The sequence below is a fragment of the Papaver somniferum genome, chromosome 2, assembly GCF_003573695.1.
Source record: "Papaver somniferum cultivar HN1 chromosome 2, ASM357369v1, whole genome shotgun sequence".
Lineage (NCBI taxonomy): Eukaryota > Viridiplantae > Streptophyta > Magnoliopsida > Ranunculales > Papaveraceae > Papaver > Papaver somniferum.
In genome coordinates this window covers 23108906-23123300 of record NC_039359.1, presented here as the reverse complement: position 1 = coordinate 23123300, position 14395 = coordinate 23108906, and the positions used below count along the sequence as shown (strand labels likewise).

At 35.2% G+C, this 14395-nt stretch overlaps 2 protein-coding genes across 4 annotated transcripts; one reads left to right on the top strand and one right to left on the bottom strand.

Moving 5' to 3' along the window:
- Positions 1–7730: 7730 nt before the first annotated feature.
- On the top strand, positions 7731–11495 carry LOC113347136 (protein OBERON 2-like). 3 transcript variants are annotated; one of them, XM_026590728.1, is made up of 5 exons: positions 7731–7919; positions 8688–9095; positions 9739–10283; positions 10415–10484; positions 10920–11495. In XM_026590728.1, the coding sequence occupies exons 2-5, from the start codon at positions 8711–8713 to the stop codon at positions 11216–11218; spliced, it is 1299 nt and encodes a 432-aa protein (XP_026446513.1). In that variant the 5' UTR covers positions 7731–7919; positions 8688–8710; the 3' UTR covers positions 11219–11495. The 3 variants fall into 3 exon arrangements, with proteins under 3 accessions (XP_026446513.1, XP_026446512.1, XP_026446511.1); XM_026590727.1 differs by having other exon boundaries at positions 10863–11495; XM_026590726.1 differs by having other exon boundaries at positions 10803–11495.
- A 627-nt stretch (positions 11496–12122) lies between these two features.
- Positions 12123–12629, bottom strand: LOC113350735. Its single transcript, XM_026594859.1, has one exon. It carries the CDS (start codon positions 12627–12629, stop codon positions 12123–12125), a length of 507 nt encoding a protein of 168 aa, XP_026450644.1.
- Positions 12630–14395: the final 1766 nt, after the last annotated feature.

The window sequence follows — 14395 nt, the reverse complement described above, 5'->3', positions numbered from 1 at the left end:
TTAGGGTTTCAAACCAAATGCTCTGCAAATCATAATTCTGAGCAAGTTCAAACACTAATAATTTTACGTTGATCCAGCAATCAACATCTTAATTAATTATACAATATTCGGTCCAGCTACCAGTATTTTTAATTAAGATTTTATTTGGTCCCGCTACCAATAATTCACGAATCGAGCAATATTTCCCATTTGCTCAAACTAGCAATATTTATTATGCTCATCTATCAACACTAAATTGCTTAAGTTAGCAACAATCAACTAGGTTTAGGACTCATTGATTCAACTATCAATTGCTCGACCGAGCAATATTTCTCATGGTGATTCAACTATCAACATTCGAGAATTTTATTGATCCAGCAATCAATATTCTAATTCATATTTAATATTTGGTCCTGCTACCAACATTTTTGCTCGACTGAGCAACATGGTTCGAACGGACGACCATCCAATATTTTCGATTCATACTTTCTCAATCGATCATTTATGATATATTAGATCATAAATGAGCATTCTGCATAATTCAACATTATCTTTGATTTCCTGTAAAACACTCGAATATCAAAATAAATCCTTGATCGAGCAATCTCATAGGACACTCGATCCAAATTATCAAAATATCATTATTACCTTGACTGGTAAAATGATATATCACAATTTATCAAGACTCAACGTCTTTCCATTATTATGTCTCAACAGACACCTTATGCTCAATCCATGAGTCTCAGAGCATACCACATTCGTTCATCATGCTCGACTCATCAAGGCTAAGACTCATATTTTATTCAAATCAACAACCGACTAATTAAACACATGTATGCCTTGCGGACTCTACATTCATGAGACATCAATTAATCATGTCACGTGGGATATATTCACTAGGGTTTTGTTCTGGCGGCCTACGACACGTGTGTACACCCACGATAATAAATTCGAGTAAGTCATGCAAGCAGTTGAGGGAGTTAGCAAAGTAGTGGATGGACAATCAACCAAGTCTTCGCACCACATAGAACTGGTTTAACCACGATTTCCTACTTTCTTGCTCTTTCACTCCACCAATCGTCACACTTACTGGGATCAATTTGTCTACTATTCTGGAAATATAAATAAGTTTCTGAATCCACAATTGAAGGAGAACAATTTCGACCAACAAGAAATTATCGCTCAGTCGATCAAAAACTTATCTCATCTGAACTCAACAGTTCACCAACTTGCAGAAATCTTCAATATATTCACAATCCTTGATCATCATTGATCTCACACATACTTCGCGGATTCCCTCCGACAGATCGACCCTCACCCCTCTTTATGACCGAATTGGACTCTGGAATGACCATTTTCTTAGTTTAAGCCGGAGTCCTACAGATTGATCTCTCGAACTCGAAGCACTCCCATGCAGTGCATCTATTTGAAAAAGGTTTAGGCAATTTTATCGTTTGAGGATTCTCCGCCCGGACGCTCGAGTCTCCACTTTCCTAAAGCCAATAAATCTTTTTCACCCATCAACAGACTCAAGCAATGGATGTTATAGATCCTTAACAATCTTAGTTAAAAATAATTTATTTCAAGAACTATTTTTGTTTCAAGTTGACCATTTGGAAACTTTCCCAAGCAAAATGCAAATTGTAATATGGCTATTGAGAATGTTTGAAATTAGTTATCCGATAAAAAGAACTGTTTGGTGATAGGTAAACATACTTGAATGTTTTACAAAAGTCAGTCTGAATTCAGCAGATAGTAGAGGTGCGCAAACCCGGTTTGCAAATCCTTTACATCTGAGTACGGGAATTAGGTAGTTTCGCAAACCCAATTTTCAAACCAAACCCTTGTGCGTAGACTTCGCGAACTGCCATAGGTTTGCAAACTTGTCCAGTTCTAGTTTAGAAAAGTACACAAACTATTTCATATGTTTATGTTCGACTTTGCTAGGAATATCTTATACACTTCTAAGACAAATTTTATTCACTAAACCACTTCGTGTTTGTGGATCATTGATTAAGTCTTAAGTGTTATTGAACACCACTATGTGCTTATAAGTTCAATGGTTAGTTAGCCGCTATGAACCATCGTTGTACACGACTCCAGAACCCTAAACCACAATGCATAATCTTTTGTACAATTTTAAGGATGACTTTTTACATGCGTACATGAATTCCTAACAAGAATTTCATTTAAACGGAGAAAGTGTTTGCTTGAATTCTAAGCAACCCTAGCTTGAATTCAAAGCTACCTAGAGGCTTGAAAATCTATAAATAAAGAGACTCTTGCAACAGGATTTCTCAATCCATGGCACTCTTGTGTCCTAGTTGCTAAACTAGATTTGTCCTCTATAACCTAGGTTTATTTTGAGTAACATAATTAGGTTACCACTTTGAATACTTCATATAGAGACTTTTGAAGCCCGGTGTGACTCCTTTACCTGATAGTTCGAGCAATCCGGATCTTGTTCTTGTCGATCTTTGAGGTTTTTGTAATCTCATATCAGAAACGAGACAGATAAAAATCTCATATAAACTCTTCTTTGACTAGTTTGGCTTATCTTTGAGAGTTGGTTAATAATCCGGGCTTCTCAGCTGACTGAGTGTAAATGTTCCTGATTCATAAGGTTTGATGGACTTTGTCTATTGCAAAAATATTTCCAAACTCATATTTAAAAATCAAATAGGGTTGTTTGTTAGAGGCAAATGGGTAGCAAATTTCTTCACTGAGGCTGAGGCAATTCTTAGGCTATAAAGGACGTCAGCTAAGGGAATCAAGAGTGCATAATCTTGCGAGTTTAAAGAGGCGTAAGGAACACAACTACAACTACATTGCTTGGAGGGTTAATTCGTTCTCAACAACATTCCAGTCCGAAGTCTGGTTGTAGGCTAGTGTTTGTAGCGGTGTAATACGGTGTAGTGTTCAAAGCTGGACGAGGTCCCATGGTTTTTATGTAGGTGAAAGTCCTCGTTAACAAAACTCCCGGTGTCTTTTGTTTTTCCTTTTCTACATTATATTGTTTTATCTTTATAGTACGAATAAGACAAGTAGTACGTAATTAATCTATATATTTCAAGTCCTTATTATTTAAGATTAAAAACAAGACTTGTTCTTGTGAAATTCGCATCTGAAAGATAGATTACAAGTTTCATACTTGTTAGAATTTGGATCCTCTTAATTCAGATACGCCTAGATTGAACTTGGATATTGATTTTAGAGATCATCCGAGAACTCTTTGATATAATCAGATTCAAGGAGCTTTTTGTCTAAACATATTGATTATGGAAAAGAAAAAAGATAAACTCTATATAAATCTTATTCAAGAGTCTTTGCTTTGACCTACCTGTGATTGAATTAGATTTTGTACACACACGTTGTCATAAAAAATAAAAATGGTGGTGTACTTGGTACCTTTTCCTTTTCAACTCCGAATCGGGAGGTTGGGTTCACTTAATGAAATATAGGTAATGGTTTTTCCTTTAATAACACCGAGGCAGTTTTGGCACAATTGGCCCCAAATTTGGGAAAAGCTTTGTAGTAAAGCGTGCTCAGGCTGAAGTAATCCAGGGATGGGTGACATCCTGGGAAGCAGCTACTGGATGATCATAACAGTGCCCGCTAAAAACGCCACACTGCAGAATAACCACTTTGGCTAAATGGGAACAATATTGGTGGAGGGTTAGATCATTATATATGGTACCAGAGCAACCAACGTGTGACCTTTCGAGGGTGAGAGAATATGTTGGAGGGGTTGGGTTTAGGTATTGGCCTCATGAATGACAAAAAACGTCAGAGACCTGGGATTGAGTATATTCTGAAGCCGGAGACAACTCTAATACCCGATTCGAAAAGTACGGTTCGTCGATTGGAATATAAGTAATAGTTTTCCGTTTCACAACACCGAGGCATTTTCATCATAATTGGTTCCAGACTTGGTAAAAAACTCAGTAGTTAAGCATATTTAGGAGAGAATAATCTAGAAATGAGTGATTTCTTGGGAATTTGTTATCGGATGACTGCGGAGGTGCCCGCTAAAAACCACACACTGCTAGATTACCGCGGTGGAAAAGTGGAAACAATATCGGTGGATGGTCGGGTCAATATAGCTGAACTGTTTTATGTAAATCATTTAAATACAATCACACGTTAAATAAATCTCCATCAAAAGTATATTTTTGTTATATGAGGACATTTCTAGAAACCATGATAAAGAAAGTAATAATCGATTGGAGTTATCATGTTCGCAATGCTTTCTTAATCCCGTAAAGAGCTTTATTTAACTTGAAATATTTTTCTTCTTCGTTGTTTTTCGCATAATCAATCAGTTAGTCCCCATACACTTTTTATCTAAGTGTTCTTTTAAGAAATATATATTTGACATCCATTTGATGTAATTCTTTTTCTTTTGAGCTGCCATGCAAGACGAATGGTATCAAGTGTTGTTAACGGTACAAACACTCCATAGTAATCAATGTTAGGATTTTGTTCATATCCCTTTGTAACCACCCGCGCCTTCAATCTGTGACACTAGTCACACCACTATTAGGCATGTATCTCGTCTTATACACCCATTTGAGTCCAATAGATTTATTTCTTAGAGAAAGAAAATCAATATCTAAAGTATCATTCTTCTCAATGGAACGAATTTCATCAATCACGCATAACCTTAATTTTGTACCACATTTTCACAAGATATAAGGTCACAATCTCCAAACGCTGTATAACAAACAAATTCTTCATCAGAATCATTATTATTAGTTGTTAAAACATAATCCTGAAAATGAACATGTATAATGCGAGTTTGTTCTGAGACATGAGTTGTTAGAGTTTGTTTTTGTGAAGAATAAAAATCATACCCATGAAAATCATTTTGTGCTAACAGACTGTTTAGAACTGAAGTTATGGTTGGTTCCTGATCATCTCCATTAAATTGTGGTTTACGATCATTTTTGAAATAACTAAATTTAATTCTTAATTGTAGTTTTTTTTTATTTTAATCTTAAAGGAGAACCTGTGTAAAAAAATTTAATGTGGAAAAGTAAATACACACACACAATAATTTTGTTAGTGAAGAAACTACAATCTTATTTAAAAACCTCGGCACCTAATCCAGTTTGAACATTACACTATATTAAGCCGCTACAGAAACTAACTTACTATAAGACTTCGGGATGGAATGTAGTTGAGGCCGAATAGACCCTCCGAGCAATTCAGGTCAGCCTTGCTCCTTTGTCTCTGGACCCAACGTGATACCATATACTTGATTCCCTTTGCGGACGTTCTTTACATCCCTAGGAGTCGCTTCGGCCTAAGCGAAGACTTTTAACTATTTTTCCTCTAACAGATAACCTATTGATTTTCTTCGGAAAGATATATAATCAAGGTAATGGAAATCTGTTTGCTTATGAAGGATATTCAAGGTAAAGAAGATATCAATCAAACCTCAACAACTGAGATAGCTTACTCTCTTTATACGGATTTATAGATTCCTAATCGATCTACTTCACAAGATCAATCTAACAGATATGATACTCGTGGAATTAAAAATCCGAGGCACAGGGTACTTTGTAAATTTCTATCAATCTTATTTCCTAATCGATAATTCTTGAATGGTTGTATAACATAAGAGACATAACTTTAAAATAAACAAGAATTACGATGATCAAGATAAGATTCCAGATATCAAGAACTATCAGGTAAAAGATAGTCTGACTGGGCTTCACGAATCCCTTAGTGAAGACTTTAAAAGTCGTAAGATAATACAGTTTCACGAAGAAACCTAGGTTTTTAAATGACGATTCTAGCCGCAACTAGGACATAGAGGTGCCAGAATTGAGATTCTAGTTTGCATACAATCCTCTATTGATAATAATGAACATGACTAGGTAGATTACAATCAAATTTGAGTTCGTGAACTAGTTTTCATGTTTACGAATTGCTTTAGCACCAAGTAATCTCAACTTCTCAACATAGATTGAACATGCATGCATGAGACAAATTTTCGTTGAATTACAAAGAATAACGTGCACCTGTGTCTTTATCGATATAAGTGCAACAAAAGGTTATCTCAAGAACAATGGTTACGTTGTTCGCGAACCATCAAGCATTCAAGGATTTTAATAACTCTCAAAGGTTAAATCAGTTCGTGAACTGTCCAAAACAGTTTGTGAAAAAATTGTCGTCTTGGAGTTCTGAAAATTTTCATATCTATAAGTACACGAACTGTCCAGATTAGTTTGGGTACTAATTAAGTTATAAAAAGTATCCAGGAACCTCTTAAAATCAACTAATTCGCTGACTGACCAAATCATCGGTTTGTGTACTTGTTGAATTAAAAGTATCCAAAAACGTCTCAAAATCAACCAGTTCGCAAACTGACCAAATCAATTTGTATACGCGAGTTGATAAGAGAATAATTAATCAATTCTTATTATTTATAAGTTCCAAGTTTGTGCATTGACCAAGTCAGTTTGTAAACATAAAAAAACTAACTTGATGACTCCTATGGAATATTTAAGCAATTACGATATGTTGAACAATAAATTGATGTCAACCTCTTATGTGATAAGTTCTTCATTGCTTGATTTTATAACTTGAGTTTTATCAAGTACTAGCTTCAACTTGAAATTTTAATCTTTGGAATATTCATCATAATACTGAAGTCATACGACATTGTCTTAGCAGATAGAATTGCAGAAAATGTGAGTAAATAGGATATCCATTCTTCACATACCTTTGTCGATGAAGTTCTCGTAGATGTCTCCATTTTTTTTCCATTCTCAATCTTCAAGGTCGATTGCTGAATTCTGGAGGACAAATTATCTTTTGTATAACTTTGCTATTGAAGTATTAATAAATTTCTTTCTTATAAAAAAAAAGATAATCTGCCCAGATTGATCACAATTGTCCAATTATTTAGACCAAGTTGTCTACAATGTTATGTGTACCAAATAAAATAAGTCTCGTGGCAAAACATGATGGCGCACTCAACACCCCATTTACATGAAAATCATCAAATTACTATCGCTGTCAACGGGATGGTCCAACAAAATCTAACGAGTTGCGAATATGGACTAATGGGACAAGAATATTATTTTCGATCCACTAAATGCCCATGGGCCTCAATAGTCAATACCCATATCCAATACATCCTCTTATGATTTAGAGAACTAGGATTTTTCTTATTTATAAATACAAGAAGACACAAACCCTGCAAAATAGGAAATCAAATTCTGAAAGCTCCTGTGAAAATCTTATGATTTAGAGAACTTGGGTTTTTTTATTTATAAATACAAGAAGACACAAACCCTGCAAAAAGATAAGAAATCAAACTCAAAACTATTGTGAAAAACTTTGTTGCTAATTTGAGCGCGGGAGGGTTTTCTGTGGGTACTCCCTATTCTGTTATTAGGATTCGTTAGCACAAGAAGACCCACAATATCATTACATATATCATCCTCCGAGGTAAATATCAATTTTCTCAAAAATAGCTAAGTTTTATAATGTTGAATTATTGTATTTTATTCACAAAATATAAAACTCCCATCATTCTCGCTGCTATCACATACTTAGGTGCATAATAACATAATACTTTTGTATTTCTAAGCTGTCAGATTCGATATCCATTTTTATGCATCTTCGGTATAGAAAATTGGACTGCTCAAACTGCATGTTCATTGTGCACTCGTGTGAAACTAGTCGTATTATAATGAACCTACTTTTCCATCAAGCGCTAGGTAACACGAATTGGGCCACCAATGGTTTCTTTTGTTGAAATAGTTAATCACACGCCTTCCCTCCCTGATTCCTTTAGTAAGAAAAAGAGGGTTCATCAGTAGATTCTTCGCTCTTCTTCAAAAGAAAAACTAGGGTTCACTTTTTGCTCCTTGTTCATTTGTTTTTCCGCCCGAATCGGAAAATTCAAAGATTGATCGGTGATTCAGGTAAAAATTTCAATATTTATAGGTTTCACTGCGAATTGATATTTCTTTTTGATTTTGAGGATTTATTTTTCTTATCGTGGGGATTTGATTTATAGCGTGTTTGTAGGAAAATATAGAGTTCAAATACCTAATTTCTCGTAGCTGATGGATAGACATTTTTGTTTGTACTAATCATCAGAATGTCTGTTGTTTTTGGTAGTTTCATTGGCTTTGGTGGGGCCCATGTAGTAGTTTTGTTAGAAATGGTGGACTCTGTTATGGATAATCAATTTATCAATGCCAACAGGTTCTAAGTTAGAGTTAGAGTCCACAGATGTGGTCGAATGCTTGAGGCTAATATGATTTGATGTATGGTATATGATGGAAACTATTGTTTGGTTAGTTTGTACGCGCGTATGCATTTTTGATTATATGTTTCCGTTGGTGGATATTGTCAAGCATGCCTAGTAGATTAAAAAGGATTTTGTGTCAGACTAATCAGATAAACTTTTTACGACAACAAGAAACTATGGTGAGAACTGTTGAGAAACTAGGAGACTTGTACTTCAATGATACTTTTTGCCTGAAGGAATGTGTGCTGTAGCTAGCAGGTAGAGTTCTAAGATTCTACGCTGGCTAGAAGTTCTATAGGCATTTCTAAGTTCTGACTTCCCAAGTATAAAGTATTACCAAAATTTATTTTTGCATTTAATATTCCGATGGAAATGGGGATAGGATTTTATTTGAAACTCTGATTACCATGTACATGTGCTCTTTTTGTTTTTACAGATCTGAGATCGTTACGTCAATAAATGAACGCAAAACATCTAGCGGTTGGTTCTGGTTCTCCTAGTGAGAATAGTGGCTCTAAGGCTGTTTTGGAAATAAATGGCCTCGTTCTCAGACCAGTAGTATCCGGTGAAGCAGGTGAAGGCTTACCATATGCTCCTGCTAATTGGCCTAATCCTGGTGATATTTGGAAATGGAAAGCTGGAAAAAGGAAAAACGCTAATGGGCTCATGCAAGATAGGTACATATATCTTCCGCCAAGTTTACAGAAGACTGCGGAAGGGAGGAAGGGTTTTGCAAGCAAGCTTTCACTTCTAGAGTTTATCAAGAAGGAATATCCTACAGTAGATTTGGATGCCTTCTTTGCTACTTTTAGTTGGAAAATGCCTTCGACAGACTATGACCCAGGTTCGGCTGATTTAAGCTCTTTTCTTTTTCTCTCTCTTCCTCTTCACTTCTTTTCTTATAACTTTATGTTTCTGTTCTTTTGTTTAAGCTTGGATGTTTATAGTATTTTTTTTTTTGTTCTCCGCTATTTCTGTTTGCTGGCTCTGGTTTAAATTCGCCGTGCCGGTAACTATCCTTTTAACCCCTTAAACTAGTTCGAATATACTCTATAGCCAATCAAGGGAAACAAAATTTTATAGAATTCAGAACATGAACACGGGGGTTCATCAGAGAAAAAGATTATCCCTGTATAAATCCTCTACCATTATACTCCATGTCATGTATGTCGTTCTCATATATATTTGAGAACCCCCCACTCTACCGTAGCACTCAATGTCCTGTATCATTCTCATTATAGATGAGAAGCCTTTTCTGTTTCGTTTGATGTTTATCGGGGTTCACAAGTTTTCGTGCCACGAACTAACTTAAATTCCGTAGTACATGATGCTTTTATGTCTTTGTGTTTATTTTGTTTCTCTCTCTATCCACTAACTGTGCTCGTCATCCAAACCCTTGTTTATATTTGCTTACTTAAATTGTTTGACGAACACTTGCTCCAATAGAACCTTTAATTAACTTCTTAAATTTTGTTATTGGTATGTAGATGCAAGTACTAGTGGAATGCGTAAACCATATGGATCTAAAATAAAGATCGAGACTATGAAATGTAGGGTTGGAAACAAGAAGTGCAGTCTCCAACAATCAACAAAAAAACGCTCTTTACCAACTACAGATTGTGATATTTGCTGTAGCGAGAGTGGCTTTTGTCGTGAATGTTGTTGTATACTTTGTTGCAAGACTATTGATTCAGGTTATCAAGGTTACAATTTTATTAGATGTCAAGCAAAGGGAAATGAGAACTTGAATTATGTGTGTGGCCACATTGCTCATATTGAATGTGCTCTTCGCACTTACATGGCTGGGACGATAGGAGGAAGCATTGGGCTAGATGCTGAATATTACTGTCGACGTTGTGATAAGAGAACAGACCTCATACCTTATGTAGAACCAATTCTTCAGACGTGTGAATCTCACAACTCTAAAGATGATATTGACAAGATTTTAAATATGGTATTCTGTATTTTGCGTGGGTCAAGAAAAGAAAAGGCAAAGAAGTTGTTGAAACGTTCCAATTTGGTGTTGGCAAAGGTAAACTATGTCCTCTGATGGTTAATCTTATTTCTAAGTATGCGGCACTTGTAGTCCCATTCATCCTTTTGTACAATTCTTTGTTTTTGTTTATTTTGAAGCTGGTATAACTTATTTGATATGCACATCAGCTTAATGGCGGAAATTGTCTTGACGAGATATGGAATGTGGAAGATAACAATATCTCAGGAGTTTCTGCTGGTTAGTTTGCTTCTTCATCCCATTCCATGGTAGTTTACATGATCTACGACTCTACTTTTTATTTTTTTTATTTTATGCATTATGTAAGGTTGTTACTCATGAGGAACAAGTCGTCTTTCAGTTGAGGATAGCCATATTCTCTTAGCAATCATACATTTGCTTAATGAAGATTGTAATGTTGAACCTAGTCACTTCAAAACTGTAGTAGTCTATTTTTTACATTTCCCCTTAAAACATGTTTTCAATCGTTCGCTTGTTATTAAGAGAAACAAAACTTTAGAGCAGGAGAGATCTCATACTGGAAACAATTTTTGTTAGGGAGTCGGGAAATTGTTGAGAGTCAACATCCTAAAGATTCCACTGTATACATTACTTCAGATCACCACCGGGTTGATTCCTCGAAACTTGACGATGAGATTAACAAAGTTCTTGCAGACTTGATAGAATCTCAGGAGGATGAATATAGAATTGCTATGGATAATCTAAATGCTCAGAAGAAAGTGCTTTTGGATTTGTATCAACAGCTGGAAACGGACAGGTCTGAGTTAGCTAAACGAACGTCATCAGAAATAGACCAAGTTGTGGATAATCTTATCCATGATTTCTCGAGCAAAGTTAATCAGATAAAAATCGAGGTCGGGAAACTCAAAGAAATGGAAAAGGTAGCCAAGGGATTTGGAATGGTTCCGAAAGACACTTTGAAAGCACACTTTGGCTTGCAAATTGAGAACTGAAGAGTGATAGAAACAAACAATTTTGCAACTTTAATGCTTCTTTTACTCCTTGGACATGTATGTTACTGTATCTTAGTTGTACTATAAGGAACCTTGCTGAAACTATGAGTACAGCGATAAGTAGTACTCATACGTTGGACTAATACCCCTCGTCAGTCGGTGTTCATCAGGTTGATTCCCAAATATAGGTGTAATATACACACTCATATCATTCTTTCTTCAATTGTGTGTTTCTAATCTGATTGTTTCTCTGTTAATTAATTAGTTGTTTGAATTCCATTATGAAACTGTAACAGAAATGTGAGTGACATGGATTTCCTTCCAAAGAAAATATTCTTAACAGATTGATGTTCGTCAGTAACATATCTATTGACTGATGCACTCTCAGTCTACCTCAGGCAAAAGAGAAGATACTATACCTTTTTCTATTATCTTCATTGCTTTTTCTTAGTGGTTGCTGACAAAAATCTTTCTCCACTAACTTTTTATTAGGTTCCTTCTAACCCTGTTATATTTAGGAAACTCAATGTAAATGACTAGTGTTATCATCGGACTAGTGGATGCAAATCTAATTTTGGGCACAAAATTTAACTCCATACATGCGATAATTGATGTTAGGCACAGCAGTTTGCGGTGCATTAACGAGATTTCTTTCTCAATTTGCAAAAACCAAATGCTTAAAGAAAATGCCTTCAAAGCATCAATTACTTCAGACAGATAATAGCTACAGCTCAGAACGACTTATAGCCATTTCTGATTACAATTAAGATGAAATTTCTTACATTTAACGTACTAAAAGAGACCAACATAAAATGGCTTTTGCTAAAATAACCTTAATACATTCACTGAACAACGAAAGATTAAGAAAGTGCAAATACAAAATAAACATGATGCTAGCTACAGCTTACTGTACAACGATAAAACGAGTGATTCCACCTCTGATCTCACCATATCCTTCATCTTCTTCCACAGAATTCATTTCTTTAGGAATTGTAACAACAAGTTCACCACGAACATAAACAGCACTAGCTAGTTCTGGTTTAGTTGATGAAGGAAGTCTAAATCTCCATAAATCAATTTCAAAATCACCCAAAGAAAATTCAACAAGATTATTATTATTATTTCCTCCTTTAGCAATTACGATCTTTGTAACACCAGGAAGAATATCAATCTTATGCGCCACAACATCATTACCAAAATCATCATCTGTTTTTACTATGAAACGGAAACAAGTAGACGTTTCTTCAACAATCACATCTGTGTCAGAATGAAAAGGTAGCTCTAGCACTTTCGAAAATACGTGTGGAAGTTTATGAAGTTTCTTCTGTCTTGACATGAGTCTCTGAGTTTCTGTAGAAGTGTAACTGAAAGTTAAACTTGTTTTCTTCGGAAGCGGATGAACTTTCATCATTCTTTTGAATTTGAGACGAAGAAAATATGATCAAGAATTAATCCCTTGTTTGGAGACTTAGAAGATGAAAATTTAGCTAGGGTTTCAGGAAATGGAATTTGTTGAAGGCGAGAGTGTGATTATATAACAAGGAAAAAACAGAGAGAAAGAGAATTCAGTAAGGACAAGTTAGAGAGAGAGAAAACTTGGTAGATTTTGTTTGTGGAGAAAAGAACGATCCCATAGTTATAATTACAAAGGTGTCACTATCTTTCCACAAAAAACCCATCAAAATAAAAGTAACACAAAAATCTCATCAAAACAAAATTAACACAAAAACTCCAAATTTAAATATTGGTTTCATCAAATTTTATTTTGGTTTCATCATAAAATTTGGAGTTTTTGTATCAATTTTTAAAAATTAAGAGTTTTTATATCAATTTTGTTTACGATGGAGTTTTAATGGATCCCAACATTTGAGTGGGATTTTTGTACCACAAGTTTGGTCACCTTGGATTTTTATGACTAGTTTTGAGTGGTTTATGGTGTTTTTCTCTCTTTATTACAAATCAAATATATTGAGTTTTTGCAGTTTCACCCTCTACTTCTAAGAAATTGTTAGGATGTTCTCTTTTTCTTCTGTTTTTGTTCTCTAGCTCCTCATACGTGTGTAATTTTCAAGAAAATCATCCTTCATGACGGAAAGTGTACGATATGTAAAATATTGGTTGCAAGTTGGATGCTTGAGATCCTATATGTACATACCCACCTAGTCCACTGCCTGATTCAATTTCTTTTCTAATGATCAGAAGTTTGCTTTGCGAAGTTTCCTAATTTCCGTGTAGTAAGACCTTCTACTACAGTGCAATTCACTAGAAGTACTTTTCAAATAATTTTTTTTTTTTTTTTGATGACAAGTTTGAGGATGAGTTCTTTTTGAGAAAAGATGAAATAGGAAGGTGCACGGATCCTTCGTAAAAATGGTTACCCATCAACATTTGCCCATTAAAATCTTAAAGCAGTGGATCCTACTTACGTCTGTGTGGTCAGGTAGGGATGACAAACGTCTCAGCAACCTTGGGAAGAATAGAACAAATAAATACTTGATGAATGGGGGCAATTAACTCCACCCCTCCAAGGATTTACATGAGCTAAATTGAAGTGTAATTTGTAACACTAACAAAAAAAAAAAAAGTAAATTTTTATTTATTTTCCAGTACAACGATTAAGATGATAATTGGGTATTGTTCCAATTGAACATCAGGTAAACAGTATCTTTGCCATCTCCGTAGTAGCCACCATCTCGACGGAAAGACCAATAGCAGTGATTCCTGCAATTTCTACGCCAGTCTCTTTGGGCTTCATAAGCATGAAAACTCACTTTCGTTCCTTTTCCACTCAAATCATTCCACCACATATTACACCAAAACATTGTCGTACTCGCAAGATTTATATGAAAACTCCAGTGGAAGTTTTGCTGATACGAAAGCGTTTGCTCGCCAAGATCATTGTTTGCTGATTTGCAATGGAATGTTAAGTGTATGTTTGGATCTATATCATTCTCCATGTAAACATGTTTTCTGTCAAAAATCTCTGCCTGACTCACAGAAATTGGATGAGAGCAAGTTGTAGTGAAGATCATAAACTCCAAGAAAAACAAGAACAGCTGCGACATTTGAAGTTTGACAATACTAGTACCAGCCATGGTTAGATCTTTTACGATCTCTATGTTGAGGTTGTGCACGAAATAAATAAAATGCCCATGCATTTATGTGCAAGTAGATGTG